The sequence below is a fragment of the Scyliorhinus torazame genome, chromosome 2 (assembly GCF_047496885.1).
Source record: "Scyliorhinus torazame isolate Kashiwa2021f chromosome 2, sScyTor2.1, whole genome shotgun sequence".
In the NCBI taxonomy this organism is placed as follows: Eukaryota; Metazoa; Chordata; class Chondrichthyes; order Carcharhiniformes; family Scyliorhinidae; genus Scyliorhinus; species Scyliorhinus torazame.
This window is the reverse complement of record NC_092708.1, coordinates 272917398-272938106: the sequence shown is the minus strand read 5'-3', so window position 1 is coordinate 272938106 and position 20709 is coordinate 272917398. Positions and strand designations below refer to the sequence as shown.

The 20709-nt window shown below is 48.8% G+C and overlaps 1 protein-coding gene across 2 annotated transcripts in view; it reads right to left on the bottom strand.

Annotated features, from left to right (window-relative positions):
- The window catches only part of LOC140398664 (tau-tubulin kinase 2-like), a 370126-nt gene that overhangs the window by 27736 nt on the left and 321681 nt on the right, over positions 1-20709 (bottom strand). The window contains exon 14 of one of the 2 annotated variants that reach the window (XM_072487597.1): positions 11075-11320. The exons of the other annotated variant lie outside the window; for it this stretch is intronic. Within the exon in view, the coding sequence (XP_072343698.1) occupies positions 11075-11320 (246 nt within the window). The remainder of the gene's footprint in view (positions 1-11074; positions 11321-20709) is intronic. 2 annotated transcript variants of the gene reach the window in all.

Below are 20709 nucleotides of genomic sequence, written 5' to 3'. Positions count from 1 at the left end.
AACCATGCTGTCTATCGCTAATACGTCCATTTGCTTCCAAATGGGAGTAAATCCTGTCATTAATTTCTCTACCATTGACATAAGGCTCACAGGCCTGCAATGTCCTTGCTACCTTTATTAAACATTAGCTGTTCTCCAATCCTCTGGGACCTCAGCTGTAGCCAGTGAGGATACAAAGATTTCTGTCAAGGCCCCAGCAATTTCCTCCCTTGCTTCCCTCAGTATTTTGGGGTAGTTCCATCAGGCCCTGGGGACTTAAGTACCGTAATGTTTTTCAAGACGCCCATCACTTCCTCCTTTTTGATCTCAATGTGAACCAAACTATGTACACACCCTTCCCCAGACTTATCATCCACCAATTCCTTCTCTTTGGTGAATACTGATGCAAAGTACTCATTTAGTACCTCTTCCATTTCCTCTGGCTCCACACTTAGACTCCCTCCCCCTCCTGGAATGGGCCCATCCTTTCCCTGGCTACTCTCTTGCTCCTTATGTACATATAAAAAGCCTTGGGATTTTCCTTAATCTTGTCAGTGACTTTTCGTGACTCTTTTAGCCCTCCTGACTCTTTGCTTAAGCTCCTTCCTACTTTCCTTATATTCCTCACGGGCGTAGTCTGTTCCCAGCCCTTAAAAATGCTTCTTTTTTTCTTTTGGACGGCTCACAATATGAAATGAAATGAAAATGAAAATTGCTTATTGTCACAAGTAGACTTCAAATGAAGTTACGGTGAAAAGCCCCTAGTCACCACATTCCGGCGCCTGTTCAGGGAGGCTGGTACAGGAATTGAACCGTGCTGCTGGCCTGCCTTGGTCTGCTTTCAAAGCCAACGATTTAGCCCTGTGCTAAACCAGCCCCTAATTATTCAAGGTTTTCGAAACTTGCCATACTTATCCTTCTTCCTCACAGGAACATGCCGGTCCTGAATCCCTATTAACTGACATTTGAAAGCCTCCCACGTGCCAGATGTTGATTTACCCTCAAATATCCACCTCCAATCTAGATTCTTCAGTTCCTGCCTAATATTATTATAGTTAACCTTCCCTCAATTTAGCACCATCACCCGAGGACTACTCTCATCTTTATCTAATAGTACCTTAAAACTTACTGAATTCTGGTCACTGTTCCCTACTGAAACTTGGACCACCTGGCCAGGCTCATTCCCCAATACTAGGTCCAGTACGGCCCCTTCCCTAGTTAGACTGTCTACATATTGTTTCAAGAAACCCTCCTGGATACACCTTACAAACTCTGCCTCATCCAAGCCCCTAGCACTAAGTGAGTTCCAGTCAATATAGGGAAGGTTAAAATCACCCTGCTGCTTTCACACCTTTCCAAAATCTGCCACCATATCTGCTCCTCTAGCTCTCGCTGGTCGTTGGGAGGCCTGTAGTAAACCCCCAACATTGTGATTGCACCCTTCCTATTCCTCAGATCTATCCATATTGCCTCGCTGCATGAGCCATCTGAGGTGTTCTCCCACAGTACAGCTGTGATATTCAAGAATCCAGCCACATTGCGAGCCCATTACAGTTGAGATAAAACTTTCCTATGGTGTTTTGTGTTTCAATAAAAATGAGCTTGTGATGGAAATCATCAGGAAGAAAAGGTAGGATAGGACTTCAATATAATTGGTTTAGATATGAATCAATTGAGGTTACTACACACGAACATCAACTAGCAGGCACCACTTCTCTGATAACTGAGGAACAAGAATGTGCATAATATAACTACATCAGCATTTTGTGGTTTGGGCGACTACGAATGACTTAATCTGAACTCTGAAGTCAAAAAAGCAGCCAAATTCCATGATTCTGTTACAGCCTTATAACAAACTGCTCTTCAGATATGAAACTGCTTTTCTTCAAGACTCACCTCATCATGTAACTGAACTATCAGATGTACAAGGGAGTTAAAGGATTACTCTACTGACACAGGACAAGTCCTTGTAGTCAGAAGTCATGAATTAAATCACTGACAGAGAACATATCAAAACAGCCATTGTATTGAAATTTTATATTTAATGATTGAAATGGTGACCTTTCTTAAGAGATTACTCCAGAGGACAGCTATTGGTTGCATTTCCAGTACACAGCTGTTCAGGAACAGAAATAGTAAAAGTCTAACAAATTTAATGTCTATTCATATCAGAGAACCATACGCCTAAAAACAAAAGAGAAAATGCTGGCAAATTTCAGGTCTGGCAGCATCTGTAGGGAGAGAAAAAAGCTAATGTTTTGAGTTCAGATGACCCTTTGTCAAAGCGGATGACCCTTTGTAAGAGCCCAGCTTTGACAAAAGGTCACCTGGACTCGAAACGTTAGCTCTTTTCTCTCCCTGCAGATGCTGCCAGACCTGCTGAGATTTTCCAGCATTTCTCTTTTGTTTTCAGATTGCAGCATCCGCAGTAGCTTGCTTTTAACCACATGCCTAATTTGTTCAGATTAGCTTTTGCACACAGTTGCATCAACACTGATAGAATGGAAAGTAGGCATGTATCACTAACCTTAATTAAACCATTTGTACCTTCAAGAGTAATTCATACTTTGCAGACTTAGTATGAAAGCTTGAGACTCAGTGCAATTCCATACATATGGTCTTTATTGATTTTAGTATGGCTTTCAATCCAGTGCCTCAAACTGAAAGCCAGGAGAGTACAATTAATTTTACACAAGGTGAGCAGCTTGGAAACACACGCAAAAGGGGTATAGCAATTTAATGTCTTCAACACTCATATGGTGGATAGTATTTCATGACATTTCAGAGTGGTTGTTCTACTCTAAAACTATTGCGGCTTTATTTTATTTTTTTATAGACAATATCATGTTGCTGGCAGAACTCTCCATCCTACTCATCACAAATGGTGGGATGTGCCCAAATATCAATACTGTGCTTTGCATGGATCAAGTGAAGTATTGAATGAAAAATACAAAATGTGTTATGAGCAATTTGTGGATTGATATTGGTACCTTGATGTCCAAGGAGACACAGGTCACTGGCATTGAAACAAGGAGCAAAGTGATTTGTTCTCTCATCTTTCTTTAACAGCAGCAATATTAAGATTAACACTATGGCTGTGGATGAACAAATTTCCATCACAGTTCAGAGCTACTGGAAACACAATGAGAAGGGGAGAAACCATTCCCACTCGTAAAAGGATCAAGAACGAGGAGGCAAAGATTTAAAGTGATTTGGAAAAGAAGCAAGGTGACGTGAGAAAAAAAAACTTTTCACACAATAAATGGTTCTGGTCTGGAATGCACCACCTGGAAATGTGGTGGAGGCAGGTTCAATTGAGGCATTCAAGGGGGCAATAGATGATTATCTGAATAGAAACAATGTGCAGGGATATAGGGGAAAAGCACTAAGTCATGATAGCCGGTGCAGATATGATGGGCCAAATGGCCTAGTTTTGTAGCGTAACAATTCTGTGATTCGGGAAGGCTTCCTCTGATTCAGATCTGAGGACCGGAGGTCAATTTGTAGGGGAAGTGACTGGAGGGAATGAAGATTGCTGTTTATGCTGAACAGCTAATGAATACCCTGGAGGGCAGGCATGGCACTTCATCAACATCCCTCACAAGGCCTGGACTAAGTACTTATCAACTCTGTTAATCAATGTTCCAACAAATGAGTATTCCTTGCTAAGCATGCAGTGGAAATTTATCAAAAGTTTCATCAGCTAAGGCGAACCCTCCCATCATTTTTCTTTGAAATATTGCCATGGAACCTTACATTCAGCCATGAGGGAAGATTTTAAACAACTTTAACATCTCCTCTGAAATATGGCTCCTCTGACACTGCCATACTGCAATGGGAGTGTCAGTTTGGAATACATGCTCAAGTCACTGGTGGGGTAATATGGCTGTGGATGCTTAGTTACTGAGTATATTCAAGACTGAGATTGATAAGATTCTTGGGCTCCGTAGCGCACAATGACTTACGAGAGAGACGAGAAGCGATGAAGTCGATTCAGGCTTTATTAAGCGAGACTTGTCCCCAGCAGTTCAGCAACAGAATGAAGCGGCGGGGAGAAGCTCGGGTTCTTATACTCCGCCTTCAGGGCGGAGCCAGGAGTCAGCAGCCAACCAGGACCCGGGATCTGTCAGCCTATAGCATCACGGCTTCACAGTCCCACATGACCCCTAATACATACCACCACATTCACCCCTTGTTAAAAAGGAACCCGGCGGGGTGGTGGTTCGCATGGTGGTAGGGGTTTACAAGGGTGGCCCTGGAAGGAAAATTTTGGACATGTTACTACAGTTTTAGCCCTACACTGGGCTATGTACAAGTTTGTGAAACTATTTACAATATTAGCAAGAAAAACAAATTTGTTTTTGTTACAATACAACAACATTCTTGGTGTCACGCGGATGCCACGAGTCGAGCGGGCGGTCTGGTCTTCCTCGTCGATCGCCTCAGCCCCGGTGGTGGTGCAGGTGCTTGTTCAGGCGTTGTCGTCTCCGGGAGCGTTTCGGTGTTTGTTTCTGTTTCACTCCTGGGTGGGCACGGGAGGAGGACCGATCCCCCCGGGAAGGGGGCGGTCGCGGGGTGCGCCGGTGGCAGGGAGGGGATGATCGGTGTCGGGCGTGTGTGTGTGTTGCCAGCGGGCGCCAGGTCCCGCAGGGAGACCATGTCCTGTCGGCCGTCGGGGTACGCCACGTAGGCGTACTGCGGGTTCGCGTGGAGAAGGTGAACCCTCTCGACCAACGGGTCCGATTTGTGCGCCCGCACATGTTTTCGGAGCAAGATGGGTCCTGGGGTCGCCAGCGACGTTCCGGAGGAGGACTTCCTGGGGAAGACAAGGAGGCGCTCATGAGGGGTTTGGTTAGTGGTGGTACACAGTAGCGACCGGATGGAGTGGAGAGCATCCGGGAGTACCTCCTGCCACCGGGAAACTGGGAGATCCCTGGACCGGAGGGCCAGCAGGACGGTCTTCCAGACCGTGCCGTTCTCCCTCTCTACTTGCCCGTTCCCCCGGGGGTTGTAGCTGGTCGTCCTGCTTGAGGCTATGCCTTTGCTGAGCAGGAACTGGCGCAGCTCGTCACTCATGAAGGAGGACCCCCTGTTGCTATGGATATACGCGGGGCAACCGAACAGTGTGAATATGGTGCCAAGGGCTTTAATGACTGTGGCCGCTGTCATGTCGGGGCAGGGGATGGCGAAGGGGAAACGAGAGTACTCGTCCACCACGTTCAGGAAGTATGCGTTGCGGTCGGTGGAGGGGAGGGGCCCTTTGAAATCCAGACTGAGGCGTTCAAAGGGACGGGAAGCCTTGATCAGGTGCGCTCTATCCGGCCTGAAAAAGTGCGGTTTGCACTCTGCGCAGATGTGGCAGTTCCTGGTGACTGTACGGACCTCCTCCACAGAGTAGGGGATTTGCGGGACTTTATGAAATGGTAGAATCGAGTGACCCCCGGGTGGCAGAGGTCCTCATGGAGGGCTTGGAGGCGGTCTATTTGTGCGTTGGCACATGTGCCGCGGGTTAGGGCATTGGACGGCTCGTTCAGCTTTCCGGGACGGTACAAGATCTCATAGTTGAAGGTGGAGAGCTCGATCCTCCACCTTAAGATCTTGTCATTTTTAATTTTGCCCCACTGTGCATTATCGAACAAGAAGGTTACCGACCGTTGGTCGGTGAGAAGAGTGAATCTCCTGCCGGCCAGGTAATGCCTCCAATGTCGCACAGCTTCCACTATGGCTTGGGCTTCCTTTTCCACTGAGGAGTGGCGGATTTCTGAGGCGTGGAGAGTCCGGGAGAAAAAGGCCACGGGTCTGCCCACTTGGTTAAGGGTGGCCGCCAGAGCTACGTTGGATGCGTCGCTCTCGACTTGGAAGGGGAGGGACTCGTCGATGGCGCGCATCGTGGCCTTTGCGATATCCGCTTTGATGCGGCGGAAGGCCTGGCGAGCCTCTGTCGACAGGGGGAAGGTAGTGGACTGTATTAGTGGGCGGGCCTGGTCTGCATACTGGGGGACCCACTGGGCGTAATATGAAAAGAAACCCAGGCAACGTTTCAGGGCTTTGGAGCAGTGGGGGAGGGGAAATTCCATAAGGGGGCGCATGCGTTCGGGGTCTATTATCCCATTGCGCACTACGTATCCCAGGATGGCCAACCGGTTTGTGCTAAAAACGCACTTTTCCTCGTTGTATGTGAGGTTCAGGGCGTTAGCGGTCTGGAGGAATTTTTGGAGGTTGGCGTCGTGGTCCTGCTGATCGTGGCCGCAGATGGTTACGTTGTCGAGATACGGGAACGTGGCCTGCAACCCGTGCTGGTCAACCATTCGGTCCATCTCCCATTGGAAGACCGAGACCCCGTTTGTGACACCAAATGGGACCCTTAGGAAGTGGTATAGACGCCCGTCTGCCTCGAAGGCTGTGTACTTGCGGTCACCTGGGCGGATGGGGAGCTGGTGGTAGGCGGACTTGAGGTCCACGGTGGAGAAAACCTTATACTGGGCAATCCGATTTACCATGTCGGATATGCGGGGGAGAGGGTACGCATCTAGCTGTGTGTACCTGTTGATGGTCTGGCTATAGTCTATGACCATCCTTTGCTTCTCCCCGGTCTTTACTACTACCACCTGGGCTCTCCAGGGACTATTGCTGGCCTGGATTATGCCTTCCTTCAGCAACCGCTGGACTTCAGACCGAATAAATATCCGGTCCTGGGCGCTGTACCGTCTGCTCCTAGTGGCGACGGGTTTGCAATCCGGGGTGAGGTTTGCAAACAAGGACGGCGGTTCAACCTGGAGAGTTGTGAGGCCGCAGATAGTGAGTGGGGGTATTGGGCCGCCGAATTGAAATGTTAGGCTCTGCAGGTTACAATGGAAATCTAATCCCAGTAATGTGGGCGCGCAGAGTTGGGGAAGGACGTAGAGCCTGTAGTTCTTAAACTCCCTCCCTTGCACTGTTAGGTTCGCGATGCAGAACCATTTGATCTCTACGGAGTGGGATCCTGCAGCTAGGGAAATCTTTTGCGTACTTGGATGGATGGTCAGAAAACAGCGTCTTACCGTGTCTAGGTGAATAAAACTTTCAGTGCTCACGGAGTCGATCAAGCATGATGTCTCGTGTCCGTTGATCAGCACCGTTGTTGTCGTCGTCTGGCGCGTCCGGGGCCGTGATTGATCCAGAGTCACCGAAGCCAGTCGTGGTAGTAGTGTCGGACCCCGTGGAGCCGTCGATGCTGGGGTCCTTTGTTGTCAACCAAGATGGTGGCGTCCATGAATCGCACGCGGCCGGGGGTGGACAAAATGGCCGCCCCATGGATCGCACGTGGTCGGGGTTGGACAAAATGGCCACCCCCATGAATCGCACGTGGCTGGGGGTGTCACAAGATGGTGGCGCCCATCCTCCCCTCGTGGTGCCCGGGACCCAAAATGGCGGCACCCGGTTCGCACATTGTAATTCCGGGTCGCACATGGGGCGCTGGGGGGGGGGGGGGGGGGGGGGGGGGGGGGGGGGGGGTTGGGGAGCGTTTGGGCTATGCTGGGCTCATTCTTCTCTGGGGATTGCGGCGACCTCCCGGGACCGGCACACTGCCGTGTAATGGCCCTTCTTGCCGCAGCTTTTACAAATAGCTGCGCGGGCTGGGCAGCGCTGCCGGGGGTGTTTCGCTTGCCCGCAGAAATAGCAGCGGGCCCCCCCGGGATGGTCTGGCGCTTTAACCGCGCAAGCCTGCGAGGGGAGGGGGGGGGGGTTTGTCGCGACGGGGGTCCACGGAGCCCAAGGGGCTGCTGCGCGGTCGGGGCCGTAGGCGCGGGCGTTTTGCGAGGCCACATCTAGGGAAGCTGCAAGGGCCCGTGCCTCTGAGAGTCCTAGCGACTCTCTTTCTAAAAGTCTTTGGCGGATTTGGGGAGAGTTCATACCTGCCACAAAAGCATCGTGAATTAGCATGTCCGTGTGTTCGATCGCGTTCACCGGCGGGCAGCTGCAGCCCCGTCCCAAATTTAGCAGCGCGGCGTAGAATTCTTCTAGCGATTCTTTGGGACTTTGCCGTCTCGTTGCGAGTTGGTGGCGCGCGTAGACCTGGTTCATGGGCCGAACGTAGATGCCCTTCAGTAATGCGAGCGCCGTCGGGAAATCCGCTGCGTCTTCTACGAGGGGGTAAATTTCCGGGCTTACCCTCGAATGCAGGACCTGCATTTTCTGGTCTTCTGTGATCCGGCCGGGGGCCGTTCGGAGGTAGCCTTCAAAACATGCTTGCCAGTGTTTAAATACTGCTGCCGAGTTCGCTGCGTGGGGGCTGATCCGCAGGCATTCCGGGGCGATCCGGAGCTCCATAGTCTTTTAAGCTCGCTTAATAAATTGTAGCGCACAATGACTTACGAGAGAGACGAGAAGTGATGAAGTCGATTCAGGCTTTATTAAGCGAGACTTGTCCCCAGCAGTTCAGCAACAGAATGAAGCGGTGGGGAGAAGCTCGGGCTCTTATACTCTGCCTTCAGGGCGGAGCCAGGAGTCAGCAGCCAACCAGGACCCGGGATCTGTCAGCCAATAGCATCACGGCTTCACAGTCCCACATGACCCCTAATACATACCACCACAGGCCCTAAAGGAATCAAGGGACATGGGGATAGGGTGGGAAAGTGGAGTCCATGTACAAATTCAGTCATGATGTTACTAAATGCCAGAGCAGATTTGAGGGGGCATACATTTGTCCCTATTTCTTCTGTTCTTAAGAAGGACTGTGCCCACAGGATATTCTTATCTGCTCTTTACACTGATAACCCTGCTTTTTGGTTTCAGCATCTTGTTTTGTACTTCACTAAACTACTATTTTATTTTTGCAGATTTACTTATATTTATACATTACTACACCTAAAGTACTTCATTCCCTGTGAAGTGCTTCGAGGCATTTGGAGGTTCTGAAAGATGCAAGTCTTGCTTTTATTCTCTTTTATCCCAGATCTCCGAATGGGCAATGAGTCTAATGCCATTCTCTAACCTTCCCCTGTAACTGTTCACATTCATCCATTTCAGATAATAATCCAATTCCTTCTTCAATGCCTCGATTGAACACACCTCCATTATGCTCTCAGGCAGCATCTTAAACATTTGCTGCATAAAAAATGTTCTCCTCAGGTCTCCATTGTTTCTTTTCCCATTTCTTGCGTTCTCAATCCATCCACCAGTGGGAAGGAGATGTTTCTTATTTACTCTGTTCAGACCCCTCATGATTTTGAATACCTCTATCAAATTTCCTCTTACCTTCTCTTCTCCAAAGATAACAGACAACAGTTCCAGCATCTCCAATCTATTTACTTACTCTTCTCCCTTCATTGTATCATCTTACACTAAGAATCCTTCCCAGGTGAAAGAGCAGGAAAAGGGCTTGCTTCAAGATATCTGCCAAAATGTTCCACAGTCCGGCACTGGGAAATACCAATTTAGTGACCATTCCTCAAATTCCTAACCACTCCTCAAATTCTCTCTCCTTCATGCGGCACCTGATATTTCTGCTCATGGCCACTCATGTAAAAAGAAAATACTCCTCGTGCCCTCATACTTACATCAAGACTCCTCTTGTGCTAAGTTGCTCAATCAAGAAAAAGTCTCTTTTGACATAATCCATCCACACCTCTTTAGTTTTAAACCACTCCATCAAATCATCCTGCAACCTCATGTGTTTCAAATATCCCCAAATTTTCAAGTCTTTCTTCCTATTCATATCTTTAAACCAACATTACTAAAAATAGATTTTCTGGTTATTGATCTCCTTGCCGTTCACGGGAACTTGCTGCATGCAAACTGGCTGCTGTGTTTCCTGACATGAGCGTATCTGAATATTTAACTGGCTGTGAAGTACTCTGGAATTGCACTCATGAAGATGCCATATAAATGCAAATTATTTCTTTCTATACCACAGCATAATACAGAATCAAAGTTTGATTTGTGGAATATATCAAATCTCATCTGACTGATCTCTCAAGTTGTTGCTTGCCTGTGTTGCTATATTACCTTCTGTTAACCCCTACTTCAATATCTAAATTTGTCTAAACAGCATTTAGATGACCTGCAGCACCGGCTGGTGAGTAAGTTCTTGGTTTATTTAATACAAATATATCTGATGAGAATGACTGTATTCTTGCAGCGTAGATATCAACAAATTAACTGACCGATTTATTTCTCATACTTTTTGAATATTGTTTCACTCAATCCCTTATTATTGTCATTACACATTAATAATGTGAAATGCTAGGACATTTCCACATGATAAAACAAGTATTATTGCACCTAGCTTACATGAAACTTAAACAAAGCATAACCCCATTCACCTTGTATGCAAAAAACTTCACACAGGCCACATAGGGGCATCTAGACAGCAGCACATGGATAGATTTCATTTATTTTATTGTGGCACTATGCACAATCAATAAAATGCATGGGATTTGAACAGTTACAATATACACATTTTACATTGTTTGAGAGCAGTGCCCTGTTTAACCTCCAGTTGTGATGTCATTAGGACTTTATTATTTTCTCAACAAAGGTCCAATTGTTATTCTGCAGTATATATGTTTTTCCCTCTTACTTTTGGAAATTAGGTCTTTATAAAGTGCACATTTTTGCCAGTATTTAAATATAAATCGACTTGTTTGATTGTGCCTCATTTTACAAAAATGTGAATTAAATTTAATCTGAATGAGGGATAACTGTCCAGATCGTGATCACCGGCTGACTCATTATGACCAATTACTTTTCAACAGCCATTTAGCGGTTTCTTTACTGATGTAGTGAGAAGCATTAACTCAATAATGCAATTAAGTATAACCTTATTAAAAAATGTTTTCTCATTCCAACAAGTCAATACCATATCTACCAATTGATTACTCATTCAAAAGTTCTACTCATTAAAAGTTGCGAAGTTCTTCCCAAACAGAGAATGTTCCTTCATGCATTCCCAGAATGTAAATGAAATAAAGCGATTAATACATGAATACATTTTTAAGTCAATAACTTTACGGTTAGTGCAAAACTCTTAACAGATACATTTCAGGAAACCTTTAAATTAAAAATCCTCTACTTCAGTGGAAAATACTGTAAACAAGATAATCTATTGGTTCACCTGTTGGAGCTGAGCTTTGGAGATGCGAATGATAGAAGGCAGCTTGGTGTGGCCTGGAATGAAGGGTAGCTGCCTGCGACCAGGGGAGCGTGAATAACTGCTCTCAGCTGACTGGCTCCTGTGAAAATCTGACTGCTTCCTGTGAAGTGGATCCGAATCAGAGGATAAGAATACTACTGGGCTCAGGGATCGGAGGGGATTCTGCATCCTTGGATTGTTGGGATGTGGCAAATGAGTTGTGTTCAGCTGTGAGAACATATGGATGGGAATATTGGTGAATTCAAAATTATGATTGCTTTCTGCTCACATGAAAAATAATGCAAGCATGTTAAAGGTACACTCATACACTTCTAATATACTTTCAAATATCCAATCCACAAAGAATTCAGCCTGGGGTGATGTCAGTGCCCAAAATGAAAATATATCTTAGTAAAAACAAATTTTCATTCAAACATATAACCAAGCATACTTTGAATTGCAACTCAAAAAACAGATAAAAACAGCTTCTTTAAAAGATTGATAATGAATGGATGAAGAACTGCTCCATCAAGAGCCATAAGATGCTCAAGAGACAACACTGAAGCCACACTTGATTCTTTATTTTTATTTCCTGTTTTTTGAAAGTCACTCAGCTCTTCCTGCTGGAGGATCTTCTCAGGTGCCAGCAGGTCAGTAGTTTCACCAAGTGGCCATTTTTATGTGCAAACCTACACTTAGGTGAGATTGTAACTCGTCCACTAGCACAGAGTTGAAAATCAGGCTCAGCATGTCAGAAAGTGATACAACCATGCAATGCATTACACTCACATTCACAGATGTGGACTTGGCAGGTGTCACTGAATGGGGATCATTAGCTGGAATCCCTGTCTATTTTCCTCCACCTTCGTTCAGGCAAGCTGAGGCCAATTGCCTACTCCCTAAAATCTGTCTTGGACAAGATTGGCTACTACAGCAGACTGTTGGCCTGGATAATTCAGTGCTGCACTGTATGGAGTGTTCACCAATAAGGCCATTAAGGGAGCTGCAACTGCTGCACTGTGAAACAGGTATCTATTTGTCTAGTACTGATTCTGTCTGTATTGCTGTATTGTGCTGGGTTGCAATGTCAGTACAGCACTCCCTCTACATATCCCAGATAAAATTACAGGGAATAGGTAAAAGGAAGTGAGAGAAGATTTGAGTGTTGACAGTGAACAAAGAATGGTTGCCTCCCAAAGGCAACCATTTCTTTGTTCACTGTCAACAAGAAAGAGACAATGACAAGGTTAAATTGTATGTATGTAAATGCACTGAGTATAGTGAACAAAATTGGGGAACTGGAAGGAGAAATTGCTCTAGGGGAATATGACACAGTAGCATTGACAGAAACGTGGCTCAAGGCAGACTGGGACTGGATACTTAACATCCCAGGTTCTACGGTTTTTAGTAGGAACAGGGTGGGTAAAAAGGGAGGAAGTAGAGCAGTCTTTGTCAAAGACAGTATCATAGCCCTTGAACGAGATGCAGTTCCTGAAGTAAAATCTATAAGGTTGGAGGTGAGAAACAGGAAAGGAGCGGTGACCTTGTTTGGTATTTAGTATAGGCCTCCAGATACTGGGGAGGAAGTGGAAGTGACCATTTATAGGCAGATTATGGAAACCTGTAGGGCAGCAGGGTTTTGATAGTTGGGGTTTCAATTACCCTAAGGTAGACTGGGAAAAGGGTACAGAAAGGTAGAAATTCCCCCAGTGTGTGCAGGAGAACTTTCTAGAACAGTACATTTCTAGTCCCACCACGGAGCAAGCTGTGCTGGATCTGGTCCTAGGAAACGAGGCGAGGCAGGGCAGGTAGAGAACGTCAGAGTGGGGGAGCCGTTGGGAAGTACCGATCATAATATAATACGTTCAATATTAAGTTGGAAAAGAATAAAAATCAGTCAGGGATTAAGATCCCAGACTGGAAAGGGGCAAACTTTCGGGGTCTAAAAGTTGAACTGGAGCAGGTTGATTGGAAACGCATTTTGGTGTATAAAACAGTTGATGAAAAATGGGAGGTTTTCAAAGGAGAGATGAATAGGGTGCAAGCTGGGTATGTACCCATGAGAAATAAATACGGGGTATCCAAAGCTAGAGTATCCTGGATGACTAAGGATTTGGATGAAAAAATAAGGGAAAAAAAGAGGCATATGATGCATGCCGGAATAATAATAGCAATAGAAATCAGGATGAGTATCTCAAAAGCAGCAGAGAGACTAAGGCTGGAATAAGGAAAGTCAAGGGGAAGCATCAGGAGAGGATTGCAGGTTGTGCTAAAATAGATAGAAAAATGTTCTTCAAGCATATTAATGGTAAAAGATTAGTGAAGGATAGAGTGGGGCCCATAAGAGACGAGCAGGGTAAAGTGCTCACTGAAGCAGAGGATATGGCAGTGGTACTAAATGAGTACTTTGCTTCTGTCTTTACCAAATTAGAAGATGGTGACAATAGCCCAGTTGAAAATGTGGATGTTGAGCAACTGAGCAGTATAGCGATAGATAAAGAAAAGGTGCTAAAAAGCCTGGCAACACTCCAGATGGAGGAGAGCTAGAAGGAGGCATGAAAAAGCCCTGACGGGAAGGATTAGGGAAAACCCCAAGGTGTTCTACACTTATGTGAAAAATAAGAGGATGATCAGAGTGAGAGTAGGGCCGATCAGAGATAGTGGAGGGAACTTGTGCCTAGAGTCTGAGGACGGAGGGGAGGCCCTAAATGAATATGTTGCTTCAGTATTCACTAGAGAGAGGGACAATATTGCTCGTGAGAACAGCGTGAACCAGGTTAATGGCTTGAACAGGTTGATATTAAGAAGAAGGATGTGCTGGAGTTTTGGAAAGCATTAGGATAGATAAGTCCACTCTGCTATATCGGATATACCCAAGGTTACTACAGGAAGCAAGAGAGGAGATTGCTGCTCCGTTGGTGATGATCTTTGCATCCTCGCTCTCCACTGGAGACACCGGATGATTGGAGGGAGGCGAATGGTGTTGCCCTATTCAAGTAAGGGAATAGGGAAATCCCTGGGAATTACAGATCAGTCAGTCTTATGTCTGTGATGAGCAAAATACTGGAAAGGATTCTGAGAGATAGGATTTATAATCATTTAGAAAAACGTAGTTTGGCTTCCGGTGGCGCCCTCGAGGAAGCAGGTCGGATCGCTCCTGCCCGCGATGGCCAAACAGACCTTTTCCAAAGGACTTTCTCGGGACCTGACGACCTGTATCGGTGGAGGAGACGATAGGGAAGAGGCTTCCCCCCCGGGGTATGGACAGCTGGACCAGAAGTGGTCGAGTGGAGCAGCAAGGATCGAAGCGGGAGCAGCGGGGGGAGGGGGGGGGGGGATGGAGTTTTTCAGGAATTGCTTTGCCGAACTGAAGAGGGACACGCTGGACCAGATGAGAGCGGTAATGGACCGAATGGTCGAGACACAGGCGGTCCAAGAGAAGGCGCTCAGGGAGGTCGAGGTGAAGCTCTCCAGCCAGGCGGACACGGTAACGGAGCTGGAGCACGAGGTGGAGGAGCTGAACTCCCGCCAGAGGAGGATGCAGGAGCAGCTTGAAGAGCTGGGGAACAGATCCAGGAGGCAGAACTTGAGGATCGTTGGCCTCCCCGAGGGCTGCGAGGGATCGGATGTGGGTGCATACGTGATGGGTATGCTCGAGACGCTGATGGGACCGGAGGCCTTCCCTCGACCCCTGGAGTTGGATGGGGCGCATAGAGCCCCCGCAAGGAAGCCCAGGACGGGCGACCGACAGAGGGCCTTGGTGGTCCGCTTTCACCGGCTGGCTGACAGGGAACGTGTGCTGCGATGGGCCAAGGTGGAGAGGAGCAACAGATGGGAGAACTGTGAGGTGCGCATCTACCAGGACTTGGGAACGGAGCTGGCCAAAAGGCGTGCAGGATTCATCAAGATAAAGGCAGCCCTCTACAAAAAGGTGAGGTTTGGAATGCTGTATCCTGCAAAGCTTTGGGTTACGTTTGAAGAACTCCATTACTACTTCGAGACACCAAAACAGGTTTGGGCTTTCATTAAAGATAAGCTGGACTTGAACTAACGGGCACTTAGTTTTTTTCAGTGCTGTACAGGGGCGGCGGTCTGTTAACCTAACTTGCTCTGACTAGGAGTGGACTTTTATTAAAAGAAGCTGGACTTGAACTAAAGGACTCTGGGCTCTCAGAGATTTTGTGTGGCGGCGGTCTGTTAAATTATCCTGTACTGTAATGTTTTATCCAAGATTGTTTACAGCCTGGACAGAGAGCGGGGGCTGGAGGGCGCACTTCGGGTTTTTTTTGGGAGATTGCAACGAGGGGGGAGGGCCTGCACTTGGTATCTTTCGGCGGGAGATCAGGGCCTCTGATAGGGGGATGGGATAGGGGCTGGTTAAGGGACTTGAAACGGCACGGGGAGATACAATCAGGTTAATGGGTCCTTGGTGTATGGGGGAAGGCCAGAGCACTCGGGCGGGAGACAGTCAGGCGCCAAGGGCAGGGGTCAGCGTAGCTAGCATAGGTCAGGGGGCACCAGGGAGAGGAGGAGGAGGGGCGGGCTCGGGCCAAGCGCAGGGCTGACCTGGCAGGTTAGGCCTCGGGGGCAGGGGAGGTAGAGCAGAGGAGACTTAAGTGGGCAAGGGGGGGGGGGCAGGGATCCCCCCGGGGGAGAAAGTCGCTTGCAGACTCTCAGGGAACAGCGCAGGAAACCAACAGCAGCAGCACCCGGGGGGGGGGGGTTTAGAGCCACATTAGTTTAGTTGAACATGTGTGGTATGGGCAAACAGAGCTGATAGGGGAAGTGCCTTATTAACATGTTTATTCTTTCCCACTGTTCGTTTTCACTATGTTAAGGCTCTTTGCATAGGACCTTTTTTCTCTCTGTAAATGTTACAAATTTGTTTTAAATAAAAAATTTCAAAAAAACATAGTTTGATTAAAGATGGTCAGCATGGCTTTGTGAAGTGCAGGTCATGCCTCACAAGCCTCGTTGAATTCTTTGAGGATGTGACGTGACACATTGATGAAGGTTGGGCAGTGGATGTGGTGTATATGGATTTCAGTAAGGCATTTGGTAAGGTTCCTCATGGTAGGCTCATTCAGAATGTTAGGGGGCATGGGATACAGGGAAATTTGGCTGACTGGATACAGAATTGGCTGGCCGAAAGAAGATAGCGAGTGGCAGTGGATGGAAAGTATTCCGCCTGGAGGTCGGTGACCAGTGGTGTCCCGCCAGGATCTGTTCTGGACCTCTGCTCTTTGTGGTTTTTATAAATGACTTGGACGACAAAGTGGAAGGGTGGGTTAGCAAGTTTGCCGATGACACGAAGGTTGGTGGAGTTGTAGATAGTGTTGAGGGCTGTTGCAGGTTACAACCGGACATTGACAGGATGCAGAGCTGGGCTGAGAAGTGACAGATGGAGTTCAATCTAGATAAATGTGAAGTGATTCATTTTGGAAGGTCGAATTTGCATGCTGAATACAGGGTTAAAGGCAAGATCCTTGGAAGTGTGGAGGAACAGAGGGATCTTGGGGTCCACTTATATAGATCCCTCAAATTTGCCACCCAGGTTGAGAGGGTTGTTAAGAAGGCGTATGGTGTGTTGGCCTTCATTAACAGGGGGATTGAGTTTAAGAGCTGCGAGGTTTTGCTGCTGCTTTATAAAACACTGGTTAGACCACACTTGGAATATTGTGTCCAGTTCTGGTTGCCTCATTATAGGAAGGATATGGATGCTTTGGAGAGGATGCAGAGGAGATTTACCAGGATGCTGCCTGGACTGGAGGACATGTCTTATGAAGAAAGATATGAGTGAGCTAGGGTTTTTCTCACTGAAGCGAAGAAGGAAGTGTGGTGACTTGATAGAGGTGTACAAGGTGATGAGAGGCATGGATAGAGTGGATAGCCAGAGACTTTTCCCCAGGGGGGAAATGGCTGTCACGAGGGGACATAATTTTAAGGTGATTGGAGGAAGGTATAGGGGAGATGTCAGAGGTCAGTTCTTTACACAGAGTGGTGGGTGTGTGGAATGCACTCCCAGCAGAGGTGGTGGAGTCAGAGTCATTAGGGGCATTTGAGCGACTCTTGGACAGGCACACGAGCAGCAGTAAATTGAAGGGGTGTAGGTTAGGTTGATCTTAGATTGCGATAAGTGGTCGGTACAACATCGTGGGCCGAAGGGCCTGTGCTCTGCTGTTATGTTCTACGTCCGAAGTCGCCAGGCCAGGATGGGATACATCCTAGATTGCTGAGAAAGATAAGGGAGCATATTGCGGCGCCGCTAACAGAAATTTTCCAGAGCTCTCTGAACACAGGATTAGTCCCGGGGGACTGGAGGATTGCAAATGTGACGCTGTTGTTTAAGAAAGGGGCAAAGAATAACCTAGGAAACTACAGACCTGTCAGCTTGACACCAATAGTGGGAAAACTGATGGAGGCCGTAATATGGGAGGAGGTAAATATACACAGAGAAAAATAAGTTAATACTAGACAATCAACATGGCTTTGTCAAAGGCAGGTCATGTCTGACAAATTTAATTGAGTTATTTTACGAGGTGATAGAGGCAGTGGGTGAAGGTGGTGCAATGGATCTTGTATATTTGGACTTTCATAAAGCATTTGATACAATGCCACATGGCAGGTTTGTTAGCAAATTAAAAATGTTTGGAATTGATGGGTCCTTGGCAGCATGAGTTAGAAGTTGGCTGAGAGATGGGAACAGAGGGTAGGTACAGATGGACATTTCTCAGACTGGAGACACGTTGAAAGTGGTGTCCCCCAGTGCTCATGTTGGGGCCCTTACCTTTCTGATGTATATAAATGATTTAGAAGTGGGTATTGAGGGAAAAATTTCTAAATTTGCAGATGATACTAAACTAGAGAGAAGAGTGAATTGTGAGGATGATGCTGAGCGACTTCAGAGGCACATTGACAAGTTGGCTAAATGGGCAGACACCAGGCAGATGAACTTCAATGCAGCAAAATTTGAGGTAATGCATTTTGGCAGAAGAAACATAGGGAGACAATATAGGCTCAATGGTAGAAATTTGAGGGGGTACAGGAGCAGAGTGACCTCGTGGTTCAAGTGTATAATTCTCTGAAGGTGGCCAAGCTAGTCGAAACAGTTGTTAAGAAGGCTTATAGGACGAATTTCCGGTTGCAGCTATGCGGAGCTAAGCCGCACGTTCGGCAGCTCCCGCTTGGAACGGACTTTTGGACTCTTTTCAGGGCCCCCAACGGAATTGTTTCGACATTTCCCGTTGTGGGAAGAAGACTGCAACATTCCCCCGACAGTGTATGGCTTGGACCAGGAGCGGGGCAACTAAAAAAGTGGTGGTGAAGCCAAAGAAAGTGCGAGGGAAGAAGAACAAGATGGCGGCAGGCGGGGACCAGGCAGCGTGGATGCAGTGGGCGCAGGAGCAGCAGGAGGTTATCCAGCGCTGTTTCAGGAAGCTCAAGGCGGACCTGCTGGAGCCGATGAAGGCTTCTATTGATAAGCTGCTGGAGACCCAGACAGCCCAGGGGGTGGCGATCTGCGAGGTCCGACAAAAGATCTCAGATAACGAGGACGAGATCTTGGGCCTAGCGGTAAAGGTGGAGGCGCACGAGGCGCTCCACAAGAAATGGCAGGAACGGTTCAAGGCGATGGAGAATCGGTCGAGGCGGAAGAACCTGCGGATCCTGGGCCTCCCAGAGGGGCTGGAGTGGTCGGACGTGGGGGCCTATGTGGTCACCATGTTAAACTCGCTGATGGAAGCGGGGTCCTTCCAGGGGCCCATAGAGTGCTGGCGAGGAGGCCCAAGGCTAACGAGCTGCCGCGGGCGGTACTGGTGCGGTTTCATCGGTTCGCTGATCGGGAGTGTGTACTCAGGTGGGCCAACAAAGGGAGGAGCAGCAGGTGAGAGAACGCAGAGGTTTGAATATATCAGGACAGGAGCGCGGAGGTGGCGAAGAAGAGGGCCAGGTGCAACCGGGCGAAGGCGGTGCTGCACAGGAAGCGGGTGAAGTTTGGCATGCTGCAGCCGGCGCGTCTGTGGGTCACCGACAAGGACCAGCACCATTATTTTGAGTACCCGGGGGAGGTGTGGGCCTTTGTTCAGGCCGAGAAGCTGGACACAAACTGAGGGTCGAGAATTGTTGTTGTGTTACATTTTATGGGGGGGTTCTTTGTTGTTTATTTTTGGTTCGGTGTGGGTGGTTAGGGTGGGCTCTTGGAGGGGGCAAGTAAACGGAGTAGGGGGTGGATGGCCGGTGAGGGGGGGGGGGGGGGGGGGCTGTGGGGGAGGGGGAGGCCAGAGTCGGGGGTGAGGAGACTGGGCCTGTAAAAGGAGCTGCGCCAGAGGAGGCGGGGCCAGGCAGGTGGAAAGTGCGGGCTTTTTCCCGCGCTAAAGGCTGGAGGAGGCGGGGCCGGGGAAGCGCGGGGTTTTTCCCGCGCTTGGGATGGAAGGATAAGGCGGAGAGCCTGCGGGTGGGTAATGGAGGGGGTGGGGAAGTCCCACAATGGGAGGAGTCGTAGGAGAGGCGGAAGCGGCCGGGGTCAGCAGGGGTCAGCTGACTTGCGGGAGTGCAATGGGGGGAGCAATGCAGCTAGGAGGGGTCCTATCTGGGGGGCGGACGGACACCAGGTTGCTGCTGGTATGGTCAAGGGGGAGCTGGAGCGAGTAGAGGGGGTTGGGACGGGGGTCTACCGCCGTGGGGAAAGGGCCGGGCGTGGGGGGCGGGCGCGTGGCTGGCCGAGGAGGCGTTATGGCTAGTCGGCGGGAGAGGGGGGCGGGTAGCCCCCTGATCCGGCTGATAACCTGGAATGTAAGGGGACTGAACGGGCCGGTTAAGCGGACCCGGGTGTTCGCGCACCTGAAGGGGCTGAAGGCGGATGTGGTCATGCTCCAGGAGACACACCTGAAGGTGGCAGACCAGGTAAGATTGAGGAAGGGGTGGGTAGGCCAGGTGTTTCATTCGGGGCTGGATGCCAAAAATCGGGGGGGTGGCGATCTTGGTGGGAAGAGGGTGTCCTTCGAGGCGTCGAGCATTGTGACAGACAATGGCAGCAGGTACGTAATGGTAAGTGGTAAGCTGCCAGGGGAGAGGGTGGTGCTGGTCAACGTGTACTCCCCGAACTGGGACGATGCGGGTTTTATGCGGCACATGTTGGGTCGGATTCCGGACTTGGAAGTGGGGGGCCTGATAATGGGGGGGGGGGGGGGGGAGAGAGACTTTAACACGGTGTTGGATCCGGCACTGGATCACTCCAGGTCTAGGACGGGTAGGAGGCCGGCGGCTGAGGGGGTTTATGGACCTGATGGGAGGGGTGGACCCTTGGAGATTTGCAAGGCTGGGGCTAGGGAATTTTCATTCTTCTCGCACGTTCACAAGGCCTATTCCTGGATCGACTTTTTTGCTATGAGCAGGGCGCTGATTGCGAGAGTAGAGGATACCGACTACTCGGCGATAGCCATTTCGGATCACGCCCCGCATTGGGTAAGACCTAGAGCTGGGGGAGGAGAGGGACCAGCGCCCGTTGTGGCGCTTGGAGGTGGGGCTGTTGGCGGACGAGGAGGTGAGCGAGCGGGTCCGAGGAAGCATAGAGAGATACCTGGAGGCCAACGATAACGGGGAGGTCCGAGTGGGGATGG